The sequence below is a fragment of the Molossus molossus genome, unplaced genomic scaffold (assembly GCF_014108415.1).
Source record: "Molossus molossus isolate mMolMol1 unplaced genomic scaffold, mMolMol1.p scaffold_m16_p_21, whole genome shotgun sequence".
Lineage (NCBI taxonomy): Eukaryota > Metazoa > Chordata > Mammalia > Chiroptera > Molossidae > Molossus > Molossus molossus.
The window spans coordinates 30,439,562-30,465,353 of record NW_023425357.1 but is presented as its reverse complement, the minus strand read 5'-3'; the positions used below and the strand labels follow the sequence as shown (position 1 = coordinate 30,465,353).

The following is a 25,792-nucleotide window of genomic DNA, read 5'->3' as shown; positions in this document are numbered from 1 at the left end:
TCTCACCTTTAAACTGTATTAGAATATTTTCTCATGCACACAATACAATAGTACATTTGCACATGCAAATAATTTATAGATAATTAAAATGGAAGTACAATGGAAAATGTGCTCTAAATGTTTTACTTAGAGGGATATAAGATCAACAAGTTTGGAAGCCACAGCTCTAGGCAATGGGAAGCCCTTGAAGGTTTCTGATGAGTCGATGTATTGAAGAAAATTAAGCTGAACCAAGATCAGTAAACCAAAACCAGTAAAGAACAATGAAGTTGTAGCGAGGGATCACCTTCAAAGCCTGGCTCTGCCATAGATTAGCCGTGGGATCCTGGGCAAGTGCCTTTACCTCTAGGAGCTCCTCAGCTCTCTAGTCTATAAAGCTGATGTGCCCACCACCCATAAGAGAGAGGGCAAGACGTGTCCAGTGTTTGGTGCACAGTTGATGTCAATAAATCTCCAATACAAGGGAGTCAGGTGGCTGTTGCAGGTGAGAAGGGAGGTAGTGTCTAGAAAGAAAAGGAGAGGCGAAAGGGATACATGGAGGAAGAGGACACAAGCCTGTGAGAGTCAACAGAGTCAACAGTGATTCTGAAACCTGCCTTCCTGCATCCATGGCTGGAATCTCATCCTTGCACAGGCCTCCCCACCAAGGCTGGCTCAGTCCCAGCAGGTCTCCCAGCCCTGCCATCACAGCCTTCAGGAGCATAGGGGTCTTGGGCAAATAGGGAAGGTCACTGAGCACTCTCTCTTTGCCTGCCACTCAGGGAAAAGGTCTAAAGATGGTTGTGGTTTTCTGTTATGTGAACTTGGCAGTTCCCAGGTGCTGGCTGTCTTCCTGCTTCCCAGGCTGAAAGATGACTCTGGTCAGCCTGGAACCATCCAGTTAAACAAGGCAATCATCCAAACCCTACTTAGTCGCTTGACTTTCTCTAGTCCCCACGTCTCCTTGACTTTTTCCCTTGGGTCCAGCAGGAAACGAATTCATTGGATGCATGCTGCCTCATTCCTTCCTTCCATTCCTCTGCCTCAGATCTCTCCATACAAACACACACATACACAGCAACACCACCACCAAGAAAAAAAAAACTGGAGAAACCAGCTAGTGGCCTGTGTTTGCACCTTATCTTACGCAGCCTATGGAGCCCCACCTCAAAAGAAGCTAGGCCAGGGTCATGGTGAGGGCTTGAGGCTTTGCCCCAGTTGCAACACCATCGGGAGGTAACACTCACAGAGCCTTTGTTTTGTGCAGGCATGGTTCTAAACAATTAATCATTTGATCTTTATCATACCCCTAACTAGGCAAGTACTATAATCACCATCATTTTGCAGATGAGGAAATTGAGGCAGAGTAACTTGCCCAAGGTTACCCAGTTATGTCTTTTTGATAAATTGATCCCTTAATCATTGGGAAATAACCATCTTGGTCCCTGGCAATACTCCCTGTCCTGAACCTTTTTTTTTTTTTATCCTCAACTGAGGACATTTTTCCATTTTTTGTTCAGATAGAGTGGGAGGGAGAGAGAGAAAGAGAGACAGAGAGAAACATCGATATGAAAGGGACATATCGAGTGGCTGCCTCCCACACAACCCAACCAGGGCCAGGGACAAACTGCAACCGAGGTACGTACCCTTAGTGGGAACCGAACCCGGGTCTCTCTGTACTGCAGGCCAACGCTCTAACCGCTGAGCCAAACCGGCCAGGGCTGTTCTGAATCTTAATAGAGCCACACCAGGCTTCTTTATGTGTGGCATTTGCATGGTCTATTTTCCCATCCTTTTACTTTCAAACTGTGTACATCTTTACATTTAAAATGCATCTCCTCTTGCAGACAGCATATAGTTGGGTATTGCTTTTCTTTATCTAGTCAGTCTCTGCCTTTTACTTGAAGTATTTAGTCCATTTGTATTTAATGTTGCAGTAGACTCAACACCTTGGTATTTGTTTTCCGTTTGTCTCCTCTATTCTTCCTTTTTTGCCTTGTTTGTATTAATTGAGTATCTCAAAAATATTCTTTTTTATTATCTCTATTGACTTTTTAGTTATGACCCCCCCACCCCCCGCTGCCAGTTGTTACTCTAAGGATAATAATATACATCCTTAACTTGTCACCATCTTTCTCAAATGAAAACTGCGGTTTTCATATGGTCTACTTTATATGTTACACATGGCACTCTATGCCTGTTTTGCATTTGTACACTTAATTCAAATGAACTACCACAGACAATGAGTGTTTCCAGCTATAGCCCAGGGGTGCAGCCAGGCAGGCCTCTCTCTGAGCCTTGCAGTGGTTTGGGCAAATTTTCACCTGTTGATTCATTTTGCCCTTATTTCATAAAGAGAGTAGAAACAGCAGCAATCAGGGATGGACTCCAGCCTGAACCTGACACTCTCTTGTGAAGGAAACAGACACAAGGACAGAGCAGGTGTGCAGAGCTGCGGGTAGATTGCTGAAGAGGTGTCTGTGTACAGGTTTGGTGGGAACAGAGCCAGAACCACCCTCACCCCCAGCCCCAGCCCCAGCCCCAGCCCCAGCCCCTTTGAACACAGGGGTCTCTCATTTGATGTCCTGTTGCCCATCTGATCTTTGTACACGACTTTGGTTCCTCCCTAGATAGACCAGCAGGCACTGGCCATCATACAAATGGCAGACTCACTGTCTAGAGTTGGTTCTGAGCTGCCTCTGAGCAGCTCGCTGGCCTTGGAGGGCCTCAAACCCAGGCCCCGTGTCTAGTCCCCAGTGCATTTCTGTGAGGTAGCACTCCTTGGTGCCCCGGGGGTAAAGCACCACCCTGGAGGACTCCCAGGAAAGCTCACTCTTACTCTGCAAACGTGGCCACTGGAGCCTCAGCCGCTCTTCCAGGAGAAGTAGAGTGAGCCTCCATGTAAGTATAGAAATCCAGTCCTGCTGCCCTCTCCCCATCTTATGGATGAGGACACTGAGAGTTTGGCTAAAGCACCTAGTGCCAACAGTGTGTCCCGTTCCCCTCCCCCACCCAGCTCTGCCCCAGCCCCAATGGGAGGGGGAGGCCTCAGCCTCTCCCGGCTATGCCAGGAATGCAGCAGGGCCAGGCAGGGGGAAAGGGCAGTTTGCTGCCTGCTGCCCAGAGGGTGGGTGGAAGGGCATGCACGCTGCCAGGCTGAAGAGTGGGCCTCCTCTGCTTTCCTCCCTTCCCCACTTCCCAGGTCCCCCTCTTCCTGGGCAGCAGAGGGGCCGGGTGACACAGAACTCTTTCCAGGGCAGCCTCAGCTCTGGAGCAGAAGCTGGGTATCTGTATGGAGGGGTGAATTCTCCAGAAGGGGTAAATGTATGGAGAGGTGGCAGCTGCTCTGTGCCAGCAGCTCCCCCCATGACCACAGTCACAAGCTAAGGCAATTGTTTAAAGAGATGTCTGCCCAGACCCCAGAGCTCACAGCTCCAGAGCAGCTTTCTGAGCCAGGAAGGCCGCGGTGGGCTTCCAACCAGAAGGGCTTGGGGGTGGGATGGGGAGTGAGGACAAGAAGCTCGACAGGAATCCCAGGACATATTATTTCTGCACCCTTGTCACAGGCCCCTGGGCTCAGACCTCATGTCCATTTTCCTTTGTGAGCTGTGATTTTGACCTCATTTTACAGGTGGGGAGACTGAGGTCAGAAGCTCAGCTGTATGTGCTGGAGGTGGGACCTGCACCTCAGTCCATCTTAACCCAGGGCCAGGAGCCTCCTATCAGCTAGTTCAGGACCCCGTGTCTATGAGTTGCCAGCACAGAGGCTGTGAGGGACCCAGCAGAGGTGTTCAGTGCTCGGGTACATAGGGTTCTTGGAGGCCTTGCAGGGGTGGTTCCTCTAACTGGGAGCTTCTACACTGAGTCCACAGAGGTGGTTCTGGACCACCTGCCTCTTCCCTGTGCCCAGGTGATGGGGTGGCTGAGGTGGTGGCCTTAGGCTCCCCCTGTTCAGGGAGATGAGAGTGGACAGGAGCAAGGAGTGAAGGGGTCAAAGCCTCATCAGAGGAAGGATCGCCGTGCACCATGCAGAATGTGGCGTGACCTCCGTGCCTGGGACATAAGAACAGAGAAAGGGGCTCTGCCCCCTATCCCCATTCTAAAGCAAAGTAGGCTGGTCTTTCACTGACAGCTCGCATTCTGATACCCCTTGTACACTCTGCCGGATCTCCTGACAACTCCACACCATATGGGGTGGGCATAATTTCCTCCCTCTTGCTGATGGAGAAACAGAACATAGCTGCCTATGGTCACCCAGTGGCATCTCCTGACTTGAGCCTGTGTGGTCCACTGCCCTCAAAGGACACAGAGGGCAGCACCCAGCCCATCTATCTGGTTTCTCCCTGGGCAGAGGGTGGTTATTTTTTGAGCACTCCTGAGTGCTTTGGAAGAGGGGCCAGGGTCTCTGGGCAAGGGGGAAAGCAGAGAGAAAACTTGAGCAAGGACAGTCTTGAGGAGGCCCCTGTGGATCCCTCGGGCAGCCAGACCCTCCAGGCCCCTACTCTGGGGTGATCAAGGGGAGAAAGGATGTCCAAAGGGACCCAAGGTGATGGGCGTGGGTGTGGGTGCAGAATGCTGCAAGGTGAGCCAGGGCTGCACCCACAGGGCTGAAGTTGGCCTTCCCCTGAGGTGGGCTGGCCAAGAGGACCCTTGTTCAGATCCAGAGGCTATTTTCCCGAGAAGTGACTTAACTGAGGGTCCCAAAATGTTAAACCCATGTAGCCAATATCAAACTCTGCCAGGCCCCTGGGGACCCTGGGAGCAGCCCCAGATGCTAAGGAGCGTGAGTGTGTGCCTGTGCCTGTGTGTGTGTGTGGAGGTGGCAAGGGGGCTTTGAGAACCCACTGCTGCATTTTGCTTTGTGACACACCTGGCTGGATGATTTGAGCTGGTTCTGCTGGAGTCTGGCTTAGCCTGAGGGGCAGGATGGGGAGAGGATGTACAAAGCTTTGGAGACACCGCACCCCCAACCTGCTCAACCTCCTCCCTCCCTTCTGCCACACCCTCTTCCAGTCACAGGCCTTAAGGGTGGGCAGGTCCAGGACACATGGAAGGGTGCCCGGCAGGGGAGGGGCTCAGTGGTAAGCTCTGGCTGTGCCAACTGAACCAGCAGAGTGACTTTGGGCACAAGACCTAAGCTCTTCCTCATTGTTAAATCAGGATCTGATCATCTTATCTCTTGTGTTGTGAGAGGATTAAATTAGATAATTGGATCATACCTTTAAAGCACTTGTCCTGCAGTGCCTGGCACATGGTAAGAGTTCAATAACAGAAATGTTAATGTGGCCCTAACTCTGCTGCCCAGAGAGACTCGGACAGGAACTTCTACAAACCCTTCAAATCACACCAGTTCCATCTGGTTCCAGAAAGCTGGCCCCCACAAGTGAGCAGGGTGCAGGAGGCTGCCAGAGAGGGCTCTGCGACAGACAGCAAAGCAGTGAAAAGAGGCAGTGGGACAAAGGGACAGGTGCGCCCAGAGCCGGGAGCGGTGGGCAGCTCCTGCCACCTACGCTGGGGCGAGAAGCCCCAGGCTGACTGGGCTCCAGAAGACAGGGAGGCATGTAGGGTGTAGTGTAGGGTGAGGGGCTACAACCTAGATTCTCACCCCACAAGTAAACCTGGGTCCTGCCTGACTGGGTGATCAGAACTGGTTGCAGTAAACTTCCATGCAGAACCCGAGAATCAGACCTTACCCCACTTCTAAGCAGGGTGGGGCACCCTGGGCTGGTTTCCTGGCCCTTCTGCTCTCTTTTCAGAACCTGGGCCCCAGCACCCCAGCACCCCAGCTCCCCTCACTCTTTCCAGCATGCTGGGGAGGCTTGACCAGGAGAGCTTATCTTTGGCAAGTCCCTTTGCCCCAGGGGCGGGTGTGTAAATCTACTCCAGGCCCCAGACCCCTGACAGAGAAAAAGCTTCAGCCTCTTGGCCTCTCTCCTCAGCTCCTCAAGGTCCAGACCCAGTGAACCCATCCAAGCCCCTGGCCTGGGTCAGAAATATGCAGGGCTTAAACCAGACAAGGGGTTGGGGCACTTCCAGCCTCTCCACTCCCCAAAGGGGCTGAAATTGACCACATGTAGATGACTCTTTTTTGTTTTTTTTTAGAAAAGCACTGTTCACTCTGTCTGGGAAGCCCAGTTCCCCAGGCTGGGTCTTCTTAGGGAGCTGGGGAAGCAGGAAGCCCTCCCCCATCATTCCCTGGGGGGCTGGGAACTCCTTGCCAGAGGGTCTCCACACCCTCTCAGCTGAGCCCTTGCCCCTCTCTCAGCGAGATGGAAGGAAGACAGAAGGTGGTGAGAAAGAATGACAGAGAGGCAAGGGGAGGTGAGTCAGGTGTGACCTGTCTGAATGTGCTGGCAAGGAGCCAGAAGCAGGCCCTGGGGGAGGTGGGAGAGGGGAGGCCACTCACCCCTCCGGTGGGGACACAAATGATGGTGGAACAGGCCTGGGTGGCCTTGATCCCCACCTGCCCCACCCCCCATGCAGTGACAGGACTGGGGTCAGCCTTGAACCTGCAGCCCAGGTAGACTATGGGAGATTCTTCCCTGCAACAGGGTACTTATCCAGCCCTGGTCAGCTCTCTCTTTAAAGTATTTTCTTTCCACCCAGCCCAGCAGGTGTGGCTCAGTGGATTGAGCGTCATCCCATGTACTGAGAGGTCCTGGTCCAATTCCCAGTCAGGGCACATGCCTGGGTTGCTGGCCTGATCCCCAGTGTGGGGGAGGCGTGCAGGAGGCAGCGATCGATGTTTCATCTCTCTTTTCTCTCTCATAAAAAAAGTATTTTCTTTCCAACATTCAGCCTCCAAGCCAAGCCCACAGATGCTGACTCCCAAGACCCCTCTTCACGGCTCCTTTCAGTCCCATCCCCTAGCCCTGAGCCCTGAGCCCTGAGCTGGACCCTCTGCAGCGCCTTCTCCCGGCCTGCCCTCAGCCCCACACCCTCCTCATCTCCCTCTGAAGCTCCTCTTTTTCCAGGGTGAGGTCCTGACTCCATGGCTTTAGGATCCTTAACCCATTCAAGCTGGCTGTCTCCCCCTCCATCCTGCCCAAATGCAGAACAAGCCCAACTCCCAAAACTTCCAGAGAAGTTGGCTCTTTATACAAAGACCCCCCAACCTCAGCCTTGGTCTGGGCTCTGAGCAATCTTGGCCAAGCCCGGGGCTCAGAGTCAGGACACCAGGCTTTGGCGAGCCCTCTGGGGGCACGCTGTGGGGTCCAGGCTAGCCTTTTTCCTCCCTGGTCTCTTTCCCTGTTGTTTACATGCCTCTCGAAGGGGATGGGCACAGAACAGCCTGTCCCAGCCTTTCTAACAGAGCACACACTCATGTCTTTATCATGGGCTGATGGGCTCCCCAAAGGGGGTGGCAATTCCCATGTGACAGACACCATCCTGGAGTTCCTGGAGTCAGGGCCTCAGGAGTCCTAGCCAAAGGGGCCCAACAAACAATAATCTTTCTGGGGTCCCCATCTCTCCTCTGGTCGCCTGTGTTCCTTGGGCACAACTCCCCATGTTGTACTAACTGTGTATAGGGTCGGGGTAGGGTCTATCCTCCTCCTAGACGGTGAGCTGCCTGGGTGCAGGGGCCTGTCCTGTTTGTCTCTCGTCTGGTGTCCAGCACAGGCAGGGGACACTTACGGATAGACCCACTTGTGTCTTTCCCAGGAGGGAAATGGCTCCCATGTCTGGTTCCCTCCAGGGTTCCCAGGCCACACTGCTTCCTCCCCACCCCCACCCCCACCTTTCACTGAGCAGCTCCACTTCCACCTGGGACCACTCAGGACTCCCCTAACCAACAAAGGGGGTCTGCCTAATCCCCCAAGACGCTGGCCTCTGAACACCAAGAGAGGTTTGTTGCCAGGCTCTGCAGACGAACATTGCAGATGGCTTGCCCTGCCCCCGCAGGCTTCAGCCTGGTGCCTGGGTAGCTCTGCCATGTGTAAGGGTCAAGCTGGGCATGTTGGGCCTGCTGATCCTGCATTGTGCCCTTCTCGGCTTCAGGAGTCCTTGTGGGAACCCTTGCCCTGGGGTATTTGGGGCCTGGCTCTGCACCAAGGTCCTTGTGCACGGTTTTCCCACACCTAGCACAACCTTGGTCATGCGTGTGTGGCCCAGGTCATACTTGTACGCTGTGGGCACCTGCTTCCCAGTCTCATCTTTTCTGGGCAAACATTACAAATAACCACAGCCTTTGGCTCCACACACCTCCTTCGCCCTGGGAGCCCCGATCATCATTCCACCCCATCTGTGCCAGTTACCTTATCCCAATCTACCACTTTGAGCTTGGCCTCCATTGCTGGGTCTATCTTCTGCGTGTTCGCAGAGGCTGCTGCCCCCTTCTCCATGGGACCCTGGGGAGAGAAAGTACGAGGTGATTACTCACAGTGGATGAGGGCAGAGAGCCCAGAGCCGCCCTGAGTTGAGGTCGCCAGGAGAGGTGAGAGGCCTGTGGTAGGGCAGGGCGGGCGGAGGTGAAGGACACTGAGAGCAGTTTGAACACAGGTTGACAGTGATGTGCATGGTATTATTCTTTGCATTTTTCTTCTCCCTTAAACAAATATCTTTTTTTTTTTCTCACCTGAGGATATTTTTTCCATTTATCTTCAGATAGAGTGGGAGGGAGGGAGGGCGGGAGAGAGAGAGAGAAACACTGATGTGAGAGAGACACATCGACTAGCTGTGTCCCACACAACCCTGACCAGGTCCGGGGACCGAACCACAGCCGAGATATGTGCCCTTGACCAGAATCGAACCCGCAACTTTTGGTCTGCGGGCCAACACTCTAACCACTGAGCCAAACTAGCCAGGGCAACAAATAATTTCTGTGAAAACAAGAGGCAGAAAGATCTGGGAGAGAAAAGAAGCAGGAAAATGAGCTGTTCGTGGGAATACTCTGGGCAAGGAGGTCCCTGCCAGCTTCCCTGCTGGTCCCTGGCAGGGGTCAGGCAGAGGGAGTCACAGGAAGTCACCTGGCAGACTCACGGCGCCACACCCAATGACTACCCTCCTGGTAATTCCACAGAGCCCATGGGTCACAGGTAGGGTCATCCAGGTCCACGTGCCAAGAAAGAGAGGCAGCAGAGAGCGGGGAGACGGTCCCTCCAGGAACTCCCATGTGTGGGTCAGTAGTCAATATGGGTGAAACTGGCAGAGGAGAGCCCAAATGGGCTCAAGGTTAAATCACAGCAGCAAAGTGGCAAAGTCAGAAGGAAATAGAATGTGCTAGGAAAATCACGTGGTCCCAGCTGGCCCTGATATCACACGGGGTGAGGCTGGAGAGGGCAGGCTGGCAAGGACCTAAAACGCATGCTTCCTTGCAGGAAGGGTGGAGAAACCACATGCCATGGAGGCGAGGGCTGCCCTCTGAGTTCCTGTGACTAAAGGACACTGTGGTGCTGGTGGCCATGGAGGAGGCTTTGGAAGTTGGGTGCAGGCAAGAACCCAAGAAGACCTTTATTTGGGTTACAGATAGGTTTTCCCAAAAAAGGCCAGCATCACTGTCACTGTCCGATTCTCTTGGTTCATTTGGAAGCAAAAATGTAAGAATCGTGACAATAGAGACCCCAACTGGCTGCTCAAACAAAGATGGCTTTCATGGTCTTGCCTTGGTCTGGGTATCTCAATATTTTTAATCGGTGTCACCACGCTAATACCTGCATCTTTAAAAAGAGCATCTCTGGCCCTGGCCAGTTTGGTTCAATGGTTACAGCATCGGCCCATGGACCAAGGAGTCGCAGGTTCAATTCTGGTCAAGGGCACGTACCTTGGTTGCGGTTCGTCCCCAGCCCTGGTGGGGTCATGTGGTTGGCAACCAGTCGATGTGGCTCTCACATCGATGTTTCTCTCTGTCTGCCTCTCTCTCCTTCCCTCCCACTCTATCCAATAATAAGTAGAAAAATATCCTTAGGTAAGGAATAAAAAAAATAAAAAGAGCATCTCTGATGACCTCGTAAGGACAAAGAAGAATGGACTTTATAACATGTCATACAGTGAAACTACCTAAGTATCCAATATAAATGTCATATAATAATCTTGCCCCTTCTAATTCTGTTCCACCCTCAAAATACCCCAGAGTGCCCCCAATCACTGAGTTCTTGATTCTCCTTCCCTCCTGAATAGTTATTTTTCTCCTGGTCATCCCAAGTCCTTTCTTAAGTAGGATGGTCCAATCCTTCTCTGCACTCCCAACCCCGCTTACTGCAACTCCATCATCTCTCAACAAAACCAACAGCTCATTTTGGGACCCACCCAACCCAAGCAGGGCAGGGGTTCTCCCATGTATTATCTTTTCATGGTTTTGTCTGTGTACACTTTTCAGACATCCTTGAGTGGCAGACACAGATCTGTTTTGGGCACATCCACCTAAACAACCCCTGGAAGCAGGAGAAAGGGTGGTTGCCTCTGTCACCGGGCACAGCACCCGGCTACGCAGCCCACCGCTCACTGCAGTCTGGACTGCTTTCTGCGTGCTCTAGTCCTTGGCTCAGCTGGCTGCCTCAGGTTTCCAGGGAGCACTCCTGGTTCTGTTGCTCTGGCTGGAGTATACACATTTGCAGACAGCCAGTACCCACACCCCCTGCCATACCACATGGCTCACTTAGCATATGGACACCTGGAGCCTATTCCGAGGAACGCTGCTGCTGGCGTGGCGTGTAGAGCTTGTGTGCTCCCGAAGGTGACACGGACCGGCAGCCCTGTTCCCTGGAGGGGCACAAAAGATGTGTGAGGAAGACTGGGTCACCCTGAGTAGTGATGGATGGGAAGCAGTGGGCAGTGGGAAGCAGAGAAAGCCTGAGAAATGGGATTGGCAAGGGGAGTTTGCAGAGACAGGAAGCCTGGCTCCATGTCAGCCTCCTCTACTGTATGTCTTTCCCCTGAGTGTCCAAACTCCTCTCCTGTTAAGCCCTTGAATTAACTCTAATGTTTCCCTCTAGCCAGCAGGCATGGTTTTTTTAAAATCCTCATCTGAGGACGTTTTTCCATTTTTTGTTCAGACAGAGTGGCAGGGAGAGAGAGGGAGAGAGAGAAACATTGACGTGAAAGGGACACATCGAGTGGCTGCCACCCGCACGATCCAACCAGGGCCAGGGACCAACTGCAACCGAGGTACGTCCCCTTAGCGGGAACCGAACCCGGGCCTTTCTGGACCACAGGCCAACACTCTAACCACTGAGCCAAACTGGCCAGGGCCAGCAGGGATGGTTTTTCATTTTCTAAACACAACTTGCATTTTCTTTCTCACATGTCACCCTGTCCAGGATGATGACAGTGTTAATATTCACAGATGCTTACTACATGCTCCACCCTTTAATCTTCTCAACTGCACAAGGTAGGCAAGATGATTATTTTTACTTGACAGATGAGGGCACCTAGGAACAGGGCAGTCCCACAGCCTGTGACAGTCTGGACTCCAGAGTATTATCTCGACCACCATCCACTTCTTCCCTAGCCATTCCAGCCAGAAATACCTCTTCATTTTCCCACTTTCAGAAAATCCCGCAAATCCCACTTTCTGTGTGTCTCACGGTGTCGACTGGCATTTACAATTTCCTGCCTCATTGCCTTTGGATGTTTGGGTAGCTACGTTGTTCGTCCAATGGTATTACAGATTCCAATAGGGCAGGAAACTCCCGTTTCCTTTTCTCAGAGTGCCTAGGAGGGGCCCTTGATACTGTGAGATGCTCCATTCATATTTCCTGTGTGGACCATGTCCCTCAGTGCCAGATCTTTGCAAAATACCCAGCAATTCCTGCAGTGCTGTGGGCTGGGCTGCTGGGGAGGTGCTTCTCAGATATAAAACAAATGGGGTGGAAGCATTTGTTTAGATGAGAGAGGGGGCCCAGGACACTGAACACATCTTAGCACATCCCTCTGGGCTGGATAGGACAGTGTCCAGAAATAAAGGTAAAATTTCAGTAATTTGGGCCATATATTCTCAATACCCTTTGGCCAGGTACACAGGATAGGCATGGGCAGAACTAAAAGTACATTAGACTGATACAAGATTGTCAGCATTTTATTTTGCCAAATAAAAATATTTCCTACATTACCATCAGCGGCATTTCATAAATGAAAGGAAATTTAGCCCTGGACAGTTGGCTCAGTTGGTAGGAGTGTCATCCCATACACCAAAAGGTTGTGGGTTTGATTTCCTTTCAGGACACACACTTAGGTTACAGGTTCCATCCCCAGTTGGGGTGTGAGAGGGAGACAACTGGTTGATATTTCTCTCTCTCTCTCTCTCTCTCTCTCTCTCTCTCTCTCTCTCTCTTTTAATCCTCACCTGAAGATATTTTTCTATTTATCTTCAGGCAGAGAGAGAAGGAGAGAGAGAGAAACATCAACATGAGAGAGACACATCAATTGGTTGTCCCCCACACGACCTCGAGCAGGGCCAGGGACGAACTGCAACCAAGGTATGTGCCCTTGGCTGGAATCAAACCTGGGACTCATTGGTTTGCGGGCGATGCTCTACCACTGAGCCAAACTGGCCAGGGTTCGATGTTTCTTTCTCACATCGATGTTTCTCTCTGTCTCTGTCTTTGTCTCTGTCTCTGTCTCTCCCTCCCCTTCTCTCTAAAAATCAATGAAAAATGTCCTTGGGTAAGGATTACAAAAAAGAAAGGAAGAAAATGTCAATACCAAATAGGTAGAAAACTCACACTTTTAGAGTAAAAGTCAGTTCTTTCCAAGGAAGGGCAATTGGCAACTTTACACAGACATTAAAAAAAGAAGATTCTAGCCCTGGCCTGTTTGGTTCAGCGGTTAGAGCGTCGGCCTGCGGTCCAGAGAGACCCGGGTTCGGTTCCCGCTAAGGGCATGTACCTCGGTTGCAGTTTGTCCCCGGCCCTGGTTGGTCGTGCGGGTGGCAGCCACTCGATGTGTTCCTTTCACATCGATGTTTCTCTCTCTCTCTCTGTTCCTCTCTCTCCCTCCCACTCTACCTGAACAAAAAATGGAAAAGTGTCCTCGGGTGAGGATAAAAAATAAAAAAAAAAAAAGAAGATTCTATTTAAAATGATTTATTCATGTAAAAAAATTACAATTTAAAGTTCTCTTTTGTGAGCATAAATTGTACATCATTGCTTCTTTGGTTCAAGGTGGTTGGTGCAGGGCTCTCTAATCTATGGGTAACAGGAAGTAGATCAAACGTTCGCTTTGTTCCAGTTCTAAGGTTTTACTTTTTTTTTTAATCCTCACCTGAGGATATTTATCTTCAGATAGAGTGGGAGGGAAAGAGAGGGAAAGAAAGGGAGAGAAAGAGAAACATTAACGTGAGAGGGACACATCAACTGGCTGCCTCCCGCATGACTCCGCCAGAGCCGGGGACAAACCACAACTGAAGTATGTGGCCTTGGCTGGAATCGAACCTGTGACTCATGGGTCTGTGGGCCGACACTCTAACCGCTGAGCCAAACTGGCCAGGGCTCTAAGGTTTTACTTTAAAAATTACTAAAAATCCAGTTTTGCAGAGAGATGTTGGCTAAAAATGGAAACAATACTTTTGAGGTTTTTTTTTTCCTTCAACTGGAAATTTTCCAGGTAAAGCGAGGGATGTGGAGGAGCTCCAGGGCTCGCTGCCCCCTTCCTGGGAGCCAGGAGGAAGAGGAGCTGCTCACAGGCTGGCATCCCAGCACAGAGCAGTCAGGGGTGCTCTCAAGACACTTGTCACTTTCCACACAGTCTGTCAGTGTGTTCTGTCACTTAATATATGGCAGCACACACCACCTGCACCCATGTTTTCCCATGTGGCCTAGTGTTCCATTGCATGCACACGCCACTGTTTGATGAGCATTTAGGTTGTTTCATTTTGCCCCTCTGTAATTAACAATGTGGAAGTAAACATTCTCGTACAGACATTTTTGTGCCTTTGTGGAAGTGCATCTGTGAACCAGCACCACTGGGGGTGCGCTGCCCACAGAGGATGAGGAAAAGGGGGGAGGAAGAGAGGCAAGTAGGGGTCACTTTCTGCTGTCCTTCTCCTCCCTCCTGCTGCTGCCCCAGCTTAATCACAATTTAAAAGTCTTGGAGCCACCAGGCAGTCATGTCATGGGTGACAGGCTTTTGGCCAAAAAAAAAAAAAAAAAAATCCCCAGACTGACCATATAAACAAGGTGCTCTCGGGTGGCCTCCCTGGGACCACACCCCTCCCTGGCAGAAGCCCAGGTTATTAGTCACAAGATTGCACACACCTCCAGTGCAGGAGGAGACTTCAAGGAGAGCCAGAGCAAGCCGGCACTGCCAGTGGCAGAAATAACCCCGGGTGCAAGGAAGTGTCCTGTGGCGCATCTGTCATTGACTCTTTTCCTCGAGTCTAGTTGTGAGCTTTCAAAGGACCTAATATACTTCTCCACCTGCAGACCTCCTGAAGAAGGTCTCCCATTCCCTCTCAGGGGGCTGCTCACATCTGAACCCCAAGGCTGGGCAGCGGGTTCCAGGAGCCGAGTCCTGCTGGGAGCCGCTGCGCCACACACTGATCTGGGCCACATTTTCCAGACTTCCATGCCCCGGTGTTTATTTTATAGTTGAGCCAGGCTCACCCTTGAATTCCACAAGCAAACACCATGCATGAATCAGACGTGTGTAAAGGTCATTCCTGGGAACTAGGGTACTACTCAAACTTTAAAAGACTTTGAAAAAAGTTTCTAGAAACTTCCACAATGAATTATTTAAAAGCCTCTGCTGATCCTGGAAGCAAGCCAAAGGGAGCTTAAAACACCAAAAAGCATCAGAAAGTGAAGACGACGTGTGCTCTTTCCCAGTACTTGAAAATCGTTCCAGGTGATGCCTTTGGATTAAGTGTCAGTATTTTGGTGAGAGAAGTGGATAATTCTGTAGTCAGACACATTGGCTTTCACAAGGATGGTTTGCCCAAATGTTAATGGGTGTGGCTGGAGATGGGGTGCCCAACCTACCTGTGTCAGCTGGCAGTTTTCTTAGAGGGTCCACCTGAGGGACACAAGACTGTCCTGGGGCAATAAGAATGGAGGCGAAGACCCACCCCTCATCCTGGCCCCTCCTGACCCTCCACCCTGGGAAGGAAGGCTGGGACTTGGCTAGGAGCACGTATGTGTTCAGGCCCAAGGCTGTCTGGGAGGATCCTGGTGAACCTAGCAGGGTAGCGCTCAGGCCCAAAGCATCTCGCCCTCCTTACGTGTTTCTTTGGGATTGTCTCCCAAACTAGAACGTAAGCTCCATGAGGGTAGAGACCCTGCTGTTTTGCTCACTGCTAGGTCCCCAGTAGCTGGCACAAGATCAGCACTCAAACACTTGCCTAATTATCATTAACGAGTAGATGGTGGCCTGTTTAACTTCTGGGGGCCCAGGCCTGGAAAGGCCACCAAAGGGTGGGCAGGACAGGCAGGAAACGAGCTGCCGATGCCTTCCAAAGCCTGCATGTGCTTGGAGAGAGAAGGAGGTTGTGGAAGCAGGCACCGCCCATTCTGTGCCCATTCTGCGCTGAGAACCAGTAGACATGCTGAGCCAGGTGGTAGGGCAGTGAGGAAGGCATGTCGACCTCCTTCAATGCCCCAGCCACAGCCCAAGGCCGAAGGGAGAGAAGCCAGGGAGACAGGCATGTTTCCTAGCTTTTCCCAGCACAGTGCAAATTCCTGGCCGGTCACGAAGCATTTCCTCTCAGGTCAGCCCAAGCCCAGCTCTCCTCTCGTGGAGACGGCCCTGCTGATACCACCCCCCTTCTCCTGGACTCTGTCCTCCGCCTGCTTCTCTCACACTGGGTTTAGCACCCTCAGAGCCAAACTCACAGAGCACCCAGGGGTTGTTCCCTGCCAGCTCCCTGAGGTTCCAGCCAGTCCATGTACTACTCCTGTGCCCGAGGGAGGCAGTCCCCACTCAGGGCTACCTGGGGCAGGGGAAGACTCCAGAGTCAGTGTCCAGTCTTAGATGCCAATTTAGAACAACACAGTTCTTGTCCAGGCTCCATTACCAACATGGCGTGTACCCTGAGGATCTTCCTCTTGGAACGAGAAGTGGCTTCTCTCTGGCAAGGGCACCCCAAGTTCCTGCTCTGTCCTCAGAGGTTGGGCAGGTGACATCAATGAGTGAGGCAGGTGGGGTGTGGTACCTAATATGGACTCATTTTCTTTACATAATAAACATGTAGGAATATGCTTCATCTCCACAAGGAAAGATGCTCACATTCATTTTCCATAAAACACAAGGCTCCAAGAAACAAAAACAAAGAAAATAATGAGGTACCCTTTTTCTAGAGATGTTGGTACAGAGAAAAAAATGATGGATGCCCAGACTGCACCCCCATGGGCTAGCCAGGCCTGCGGGGTCAGCTGTACCAAGACCCTTGGGGGACAGAGGTTGACACGCTGGTACCAGAAGGACCAGAGCCCCAGCAAGGTTCAGTAAAGCAGGAGGTCTGAAAACAGAAGTGGGTGGTAGCTGCTGGTTTTACTGGTTCTCCTCCTCGTGGGGTGTCCGGAAAGGAGACAAAACCCATGAGGCGAAGGATCTGTAGTGGAGATGTAGGCCGTGTCCCCAGGAAGTTTTCTCTAGGGTCCTACTTTCCAGTGGAGAGGCCTGTTGTGGGTTGAATTGTGTCCACCTCCAACCCAAATTCATGTGTTGAAGTCCTAGCCCCCAGTACTTCATGATGTGACCTTATTTGAAAATAGGGTCACTGCAGATATAATTAGTTGAGACGAGGTCATTAGGATGGGACCTAATCCAATATGACTGGTGTCCTTGTAAAGAGGGAAAATTTGGACACAGAGACACGCACAGAGAGAAGGTCATGTAAAGATGAGGGCAGAGGTTGTGATGCAGCCACAAGCCAGGAAATGCCAAGGTTTTCCAGCAACCCAGCAGAAGCTGGGGAGAGGCCTGGAACAGATCCCTGCTCCCAGCCCGGAGAAGAACCAACCTGCCAACACCTTGATCTCGGACTTCTCGCCTCCACACTGTGACACGCACATTTCTGCTGCCTGCGCTACCCAATTTGGGGCACTTTGTTATGGCAGCCCTACAAATGAACACAAGGCCTGAGCCAGGGCCACAGAGAGAGAAGGAATTCACCCAGGAGCAAGAACAGTCACGGGAGGCCTCCAGGGAGGAGTAGTGAGCGGATTCTGCCTCTGCTCTGATGCCGAGGGTGTCAGAAACCAGGGTCTGTCATCAGCATAGCTGTCTTCCAGGCCCGAAGTGGCAGCCCACACAGATAGCTCCTGAAGGGGGTCATTCAAGGACCCCTCTCCCTAGCTCACTGTTTCCTGTCCAGGAGCTGGGGTGGCCTTGCTCCCCTTCTTCAGGACCTGAGAAGTCAGTTTTCCCCGTGGGGAGTGCTGTGTGTGGGAGGCAGGCTGAACTGGAGTCAGGCAAACTGCAGCCCTCTTTAGCCTCTTGGCCTACTTTGTCCTCCCCCCCTCCCAGCCATGAGGCCCCTCGGACAGCCATGCCACCTCCCTTGTGAGTGTCATTACAACCCTGGTATCTCATTGATATCAACACAGTTTTCCCTGAGAGACTAGCAGGAGGTATCCTTCAGATGGGGAAACTGAGGCACAGGGGGACCAAGTCACTAATTCAAGAACTCTCAAATGATTGCTGGGAGAGCCAGACAGGAACCCTTTACCAGTGCTGCTCCCATTAGGACCTCCTTTGCCTTCCTCTGTCCTCTAGAAGGAACCACCGGGGTGCTCCAAAGCCCCTGGCGTGGACTCTGCCGTCGACCCCAGCCCTCCTCCAGCACCCAGACCCCGTGTCCTCAGAGAGGGTTTGCTTGGACGGTACGTGAGGGGGAGAGAAAAGAGAAGAACAACAGAGAGCCTGCACTCTGCAAGGCAAACAAACAAGCCGACCACAGAGGCGGTGAAAGGAGGCAGTGTGCTGGGGGGTGGGGGCTGCCGGGGGAGGGGGAGCCAGCATAAAGGAATGTTGTTCAGGAAAGCCAGGGCTGGGCACCGAGGGATGGACAGATGGCCTTTTATGCTGAAGCCTGGGTTTGGCCTGAAAACCCCTTTTCTGAAATGAGATGGTGCCCCAGGCCCTGTGTCCAGCTGTCCCCGGCCCATGAAAGACCAGAGGAAGGTGGGAGCTCCGGGAGTCTGGGTAGCACAGGCCTTGGGCAGGTAGGAAGGGGCAGGCCCCGGAGGAGGAGCCAGAGCTGCACCTAGTCTTCCTGGGAGAGAAGCCTCTGTTGAGCCCACCTCGGAAGCCCCTCGGAAGCCCCCCCGGCAGCAGTCTCCTCAGAGATGCAGTTTTCAGCAGCCAGAAACTTGGGGCTGAAATGAAGACAGCAGGAGCTGCTAGTTTCCGTTTCTAACAAGCTGCCCTCTACCTGACGAGGCCGAGATCAGAAGCCAGGCCCAGCCAGGTCCTGTGGCCTAGCCTATCCTAAAACATTTTAAGTAAACCCTGTGTGCAAAAACAAAACAAAATGAACAAAAAGACAAAATCATACCTGGCAAACTGACAAGCCACAGAGCCCCAAAGCATAGCCACGCCCAGCCGCTGCAAGGCGGTCAGCTCTGCCAGCCACTGGCCCAGTATCCACAGTAGGAAGAAGAAAGGAGAGAAAAAATTGAGTAGAAAACGTGTGCCCAAGGTGTGACCAACTTCTCCGGCTCAGGAGATTCGGGGATCAGGACCAGATAAGCCAGTTCCAGCCACCTGGGTCCCCGATGTCAGTCTGCCATGGAACTAGTGTTGCCTCTACTTATGAAATGAGCGCCCCAGCCACCTTGTCACCCAAAGCAGAAGCCAGCAGAGGTGGGTAATCCAGGTCATCAGAAAAGGGGGCCAGGAGATTGAAAATACTATATTACCACTCAAAACTCGCCGGAGTGCGCCCCTACGTTTTCAGACTGCTGACCTGATTCTCCACCAGGTCTCGCTGTGGACTGCCTGCATCCACACAGATCCCCTCCAGCCTCTACCCTCACATGAGGGCACCATTTCCAAGAAGCCACCAACAGTCAAGGGACACATGTTTTTTCCCATTGAAAGCCTGACTCTGGGTGTGGAGCAACCAGCTGGGAGCGTGGGGTTGGGGGTGTGACCTGGGCTCGGTCTGGTGGACAAGGGGAGCTCTCTGAAGCTTGCCTCCTCAGTCCTGCCTTACAGTGTCCCACCTGGCACCACAGGGGTGAAGGGGCTGGACCAGAGTTTTAACTCTGATGAACAGCACCCACAGCCTGCAGGAAATGAGTTCCTCAGGGTTGATCCTTTTGTGGAGCTGATAGGACATTTCTGGACAATGGTCTCTTAGGACTTAGACCATGAGGCACCACAGGTAGGCTGATGGAATGTGCTATCTACAAGAAAATACACAAGCCGCCTACAATATGTTATCTCCTCCCTGAACCAACCTCCATAATAAAACAAGTTTCAAATTGATCACGTAACACTCCAGTTTGTAAGGATTATCCTCAAAACACTGCATTTTGCTGTGTTGTTGTTGTTGTTGTTTTAGGAAAAACAAGAGCATCAATATGCAAATGACCTCATATATCACTATTCAAGAAACAATATTCCTAAATTTTCCTTTTACACTCTAATGATTTAAAAAAGAAAAATAATTGTTCTCATCATTGTTTACAAAATGGCAAATGACTATAAAGTAAAAAAAAAAAAAAATAGGTCACTGAACTATTCTGTAAACAAAACAATAACAATAAGAAAACCTGCTGTACACCTAATTCTTTGTACTGCTGCAGAAACATGGATTCAATCCATTCCCTCTCCCCCAGCCAAGACATGGAATTTTCTCCCATTAATATTTGAGGATGTAGCCCTGGCTGGGTGGCTCAGTTGACTGGAGCATGCATATCCCTGGCACCACCTGGGGTCTCTGCAAGCCTCATCTTTGGAAACTGTCCCTCCTTGCTCAGGGTGAATGTCCCCAGGGCTGCACTTGTCCAGGTGAGACAGAATGAGGGCAGCAGGTAGATGCAGACCCTACCTGCCCAGGCTGGTGGAAGGGGCAACTCTGAGGGACTAGAATGTCACCACTGTCCATAGCCACCAGGTTCTGGAAACATCCATTTTCACCACCTAACAGGAGTCATCTTTTCTTAGCCAAAGCTGGGGCTGAAGGGGCTTGTAATCATCCTGTTTCAGTTTAACAGATCTCCCGATCTCATTGTAGCCACACAAAACCCTGCAGGGAAGAAGGAAACCAAGACTGGGAGAACTTAGACTCACCCACGGTCACACAGCCAGAGATGCAGAGCTGGACCCAGAGTGCTGTCCTGGGCTGTAAATCCCAGGCTGGGAGGGTGGGGAACAGGGTGGGCTACCCGTTTCATGTGCACTGCACACCTTCTCTGCACCAAGCCGCACGCTGGAAATTTGGGGATGCTGATCTTTAGTAATGCCAGGAGACCTGCCCCCTGAGCCACTTCCATCTCCAGTTCCCCCTGCCCTTAGCCTTCTAGAACAGTCGGTTATAACTGGTATTGCTGAGCCACACAGAGCGCTTGTTAAAAATACAGATTTCTGGGGTCTTGCTTCCAGTGATCCGGATTTTATCAGTTAGAGAAAGTTACCCAGAATGTATGTATACATATATAATTATAATATATAAATCCTTATTCTAATTAATTCTTTAATTTAGTTACATGGGCTTTTTTTCCCACTCAAATGAATCAAACTTTTCACACATCTTCAATATTGAAATCTCTGATGCTTCTAGTCATTTTTCTGAAATATAACACAGCTCTCCAGGGCATCTTCATGAAGATGGAGGCAGACTGAAGTGCTGTGCCTACAAGCCAAGGATTGCTGGCCCCGCCAGGAGCACGGAGAGAGGCAAGGAACAGATTCTCCCTCAGAGCCTCCAGGAGGAACCAACCCTGTTGACAGGCTTGATTTCGTTTTTATCCTCTTAATCACCAGAGTGGGAGAAAGGGGGTGGGGGAGAGAATGAGAAACATCGATGTGAGAGAGACACACTGACTGATTGCCTCCCGCACGATCTGACCAGGGCCGGGGACAAACCACAACCAAGGTACGTGCCCTTGACTGGAATCGAACCCAGGACTCATTGGTCCTCAGGCCGATGCTCTAACAGCTGAGCCAAACCAATCAGGGTGACAGCTTGATTTAAAATTTCTAGATGCTAATACTGTGAGAGAATAGATTTCTGTTACTTTAAGCCACCTAGTTCCTGGTACTTTGTTACAGCTGTTCTAAGAAACTAATCAGTATCACTAGAAATGTGATGTCTTGTTGTACATAACCATTCACCTGCTGTTACTTTGCTTTATTTTATTTTCCCACTCATCCTTTTAGAACATATCTGTGAGTAATGTCCACAATCTAACTACTTGGTACTTTTTTCCCGACATCTTATTATGAAAAAATTTAAACATACAGTCAAGCTGAAAGAATCTCACCTCAAATACCTGTATCCCTAATACCTACATTCTAACATTCACATTCTACTATTTTTTAAAAGAAATCTTTAAAGACTTACGTATACCAACATCTAACTTTAGCAATCATGAGGTCATATACTTAAAAGTGATTTCTAATATTTATTAAATTTGTTTGCTTCCATTTAAAAAATGGGTATATTTTTTATATCATAAAAATTACCAGTCTCACCCTGGCCAGTGCTGTTCAGTGGTTGTTCAGCATTGGCCCTCACACCAGAGGGTCACGGGTTCGATTCTGGTCAAGGGCAGAATCGAACCTGGGTTGCATGTTCAATCCCCAGCTCTGGTTGGGGTGCATGCAGGAGGAAACCAATCAATGTGTCTCTCTTACATCAATGTTTCTTTCTCTGCCCCCCCCCCCTTCCACTCTTTCTAAAAATCAATGGAAAAAGTATCCTCTGTTGAGGATTAACAAAAATAAAAATAAAAATAAACAGTCTTAAGTGTGTATCATTTGGTGAGTTTTGACAATTAAATGCCTCTTTGTAGCCAATGCCCAAATCAAGACGTAGAACATTTTTATTGTCCCAGAAGGTCTCAGGAATCTGTTTTAACAAGCTGCTTATTCGATTATGATGAAAGGAAGGTGAGGGGATAAGTATGCAATTCCCTTGGACAGAGAGACAAGAAGTTTGAGATTTTACTGGGCTTTGCAAGAGAGGTGCCAGGTTCCCTGTTAGCAAACACGGCTGCTTCCCTGCTCTCTTAGCCTCCGGCTGTTCACACCACAACTTGACCTGCAGGCCCCTCCTCCAACCCAGGCTGTGGACACAGTGCAGGAAAGGTACACAGGACCCACAGGCATGCTGAGTTCCAGAGGCAAGGCTGCTTCCAGACGCTCCCTCCTCACCCCCCCCCCCCCCAATGCCTGCATTCCCCGCTGAAATCCCTACCATTCCATGACCGCTTGGACACCCACTTTGGACCCTCCCATGAGCTTGCTGACTGGAGCCTGTCGCCTGCGTGGGCTTCCCTGAGCTGCTTCCTCCCTGTTCCAGCCACAGGACCTCAGGGTCAGGCATGCTGGGCAGCCTCAGCCCCTGAAAGTCAGACTCTCTATGTTTCCTCAAGGCCAGCAACATGGCCCAGAAGTGACACTCAGCTCCTGTCCTGCCCTTGACTTTCTCTAATGGAACAGGTGGGAGCAGAATTCTGGCTGGAATAAAACAGAAGGAGAAAAAAACCCAATGGCCAAAACCTGATAAAAATTGAGTAATTTCACTGGGAAAGAATAGAGGCCAAAAATAGACCAAAATATACCCGTGAATGATTAATGTGTGAGAAAGTGTTATTTAAATCAGTAGGAAAAATAGATTATTCCATACATCTACTGGGATAACCAGTTGGAAAAATTTGAACCTAAAATAATCTTTAGTTTTGTTTTTTATACCAAAAACATTATAGCTGGGTAAAACATTTAAACAAAAACAAAACATTAAGCATAAAATTATTACCAGAATACTAAAATATTTTGTTTTTATGCGCAAAATCTTAAAGTAGGGGTGGTTTTTCTAAGAATGATAAAACTTGATATCTTTTTCTACATGTAAATATTAAAGGTTTAAATGGACAAAAAAATCAAAGAAGTCAGAAGACAAGTGAACACTAGAGGACAAATAGTAATACATATGATGGAAAAAAGGATATAAAATATCCTTTATATAGAGAGAGTGATTATAAATCATTAAACAAAAGATCCCCAAGGTTTAATCTCATGCCTAATATTTATCCCTAATGGGTATGCAGAGGAAATACTGGGCACCTGGAGACCCATATTTCAGGATCTCTCAGAGCTATAGTTTTCTTTTTTTTAATCCTCACCCAAGGACATTTTTGCATTTATCTTCAGATAGAGTGGGAGGGAGAGGGGGGGAAGAGAGAGAAACATCAATGCGAGAGACACATTAACTGGTTGCCACCCACACGACCCCAACCGGAGCCAGGGACTAACCACAACCGAGGTACGTGCCCTTAGCGGAAACCGAACCCAGGACTCTCTGGCTCGCAGGCTGACACTCTAACCGCTGAGCCAAACTGGCCAGGGCAAGCTATAGTTTGCTTATCTATGAAATGGGAGAGCTGATATCTACCCCACCTACTGTAAGGGTTCAAAATATAAATATATGGGAAAATACTTTTTAAATGTTAATTGCTATATAAACTTATGTGTGTTACTACTAGTTGTATAGGGACTACTGCTGTCCAAGTGTTTTTGGATCTGAATCTCTGAAGATTTAAGTTGCAAAGGACAGTAAAAATCACCTAAACACGCAACTATTTATTCCTACTCAAAAAAGTCCCCTCAGTCCACCTAGGCAAAGTGATGGTTGAGGCTGCTATCAATGCAACTAAATGCAAACTGACTGTAAAGTAAAATTGATCAATGCAAAAATACAGAAAATTTTATGAAGTCAATGAGAATGATAGAAACTGTTTTACTCACAATTCCATTGCCAAATAAGGATCTGGCAAAGTTAATATGAAAATATAGGCAATCAACAAAGGATGAGACCCTTCAAAAGACAATGACCTGTTTATCAAAGGATCAAGAGAGATCCTTAGCCCATCAATACTCTTGCTAAAATGACCCTTTATGATCATGCTATGAACAGCCAATGAGAAGTCGAGAATGTCACATTGTGCTTTCATACAGTTTTATCAGAAAAACCACACACGTGCACAAAACAACACTACTTGATTCATTATTTGCTGAATTTATGAATTGGTGTGCAATTGCAATCTGAATTTTGCTGTCATGTTGAAATGAACTAAAAAAATATGTTTTAGCCCTGGCCGGTTTGGCTCAGTGGTTAGAGCGTCGGCCTGCAGTCCAGAGAGACCTGAGTTCAGTTCTTGCCAAGGGCATGTACCTCGATTGCAGTTTGGCCCCGGCCCTGGTTGGTCATGCGGGTGGCAGCCACTCGATGTGTCCCTTTCACATCTCTCTCTCTCTCTCTCTCTCTCTCTCTCTCTCTCTCTCTCTCTCTCTTCCTCTCTCTCCCTCCCACTCTATCTGAACAAAAAATGGAAAAACGTCCTCGGGTGAGGATAAAAAAATATAAAAATATATGTTTTAGTTTTGTTTTTAAAGATAACCAATTTTCTTCTCCCAACCCCCTGCCCCATTTTCTATAACATTTTGGTCTCCATTTCAAGCAAATTCATCTTAAGAGTTAAGGACTTTCCTACTCAGGTTCAAGGAACAATTAAATTTTTTATGGCACCCTGTCTCCAACCCACACAAGTCATTACATGTGGCACTCCAAAGGGTCTTGCCTGGGACAGGAAAAAGCAACCACTAAATCAGGTTAGTCTGGACTTTCCCCTGGTTTATAGGGGTGGATACAGAATCATGGAAGCTGTATTTAATCAGTCCAATGTAGGTGTTCCTCATTCCCTCATGGCAGCCAGTCTCAAAATGTGGGCCTTGAACTGACCTTAAAATTTGAGGTCATTCTTTGATCTTTGTGGATAAATGATGCCTGTTCATCGACTTCCATTATTACATAAGACTAGGGATGATTTATTAGCAACTAAGTGGGTTATTATGGACTATTAACATTTGGAATTCATAAAACTAAAACTAGCCATTCCTAGAGATCCCTAAATACTCTGATTCCATTTTTCCAATGGGAAATCTGAGCATTGTGCAATAATAAGCAATGTTACAAGGTTCTGTGTACATATTCAACATTAACAAAACTTGAAAAAAAAGGTTCTGCTAGACACAGAAGAATGTAGAAAGCTAAAATTCTACTCTTTTTTTTTCTCTCTTTAAAATATGTTTCTATTGGTTTTAGAAGGAGAGGAAGGGAGAAAGAGAGAGAAAGAAACATCTATGACAGAGAAACATCAATTGACTGCCTCCTACATGACCCCTGTTGGGGATTGAGCCTGCAACCTGAGCATGTGTCCTCACAGAGAATCAAACCAGCAACCTCTCAGTGCATGGAACAATGGTCAACCAACAGAGCCACACTGGTCAGGGCTAGAATTCAACTCCTTTTAAATTCTATTCCTTTCAAAGGGGGAAACTATGACTAATTCACTTAGGTAATTATCAATCAAGTTTGCATAGATTACATGATTCTCTCTAAGTGTGCAGTCACATGGATTTGCACCAACAGAATTTCTGGCTATTAGTGTTCCTATAACAGGAATTTAAGACATTCTGTGTGCATTGGTGTTCAAATATATTAAAACAAATCCCCCCAAATTTGTGAATCTGGTACCGCTACTTAGATACCTTGCAATATACTATCAAGGTAAGAAAACAAAGTATTTGGATAAATACACTTTAGGGCAATGCTTCACAACAAAAATTCCTGAGTATGAGGTTTCTATTCCTTATTGATAAACTTTATGAGTGTTGCTAGCATTAAGTTTGGTGTTCTCACCCTGGCCAGTTT

At 49.3% G+C, this 25,792-nt stretch overlaps 1 protein-coding gene across 1 annotated transcript in view; it reads right to left on the bottom strand.

Annotated features, from left to right (window-relative positions):
- Window positions 1-25,792, bottom strand: part of FA2H (fatty acid 2-hydroxylase) — a 48,885-nt gene that overhangs the window by 15,196 nt on the left and 7,897 nt on the right. The window contains exon 2 of the mRNA XM_036275450.1: window positions 8,235-8,327. Coding sequence (XP_036131343.1) covers window positions 8,235-8,327 — 93 coding nt within the window. The remainder of the gene's footprint in view (window positions 1-8,234; window positions 8,328-25,792) is intronic.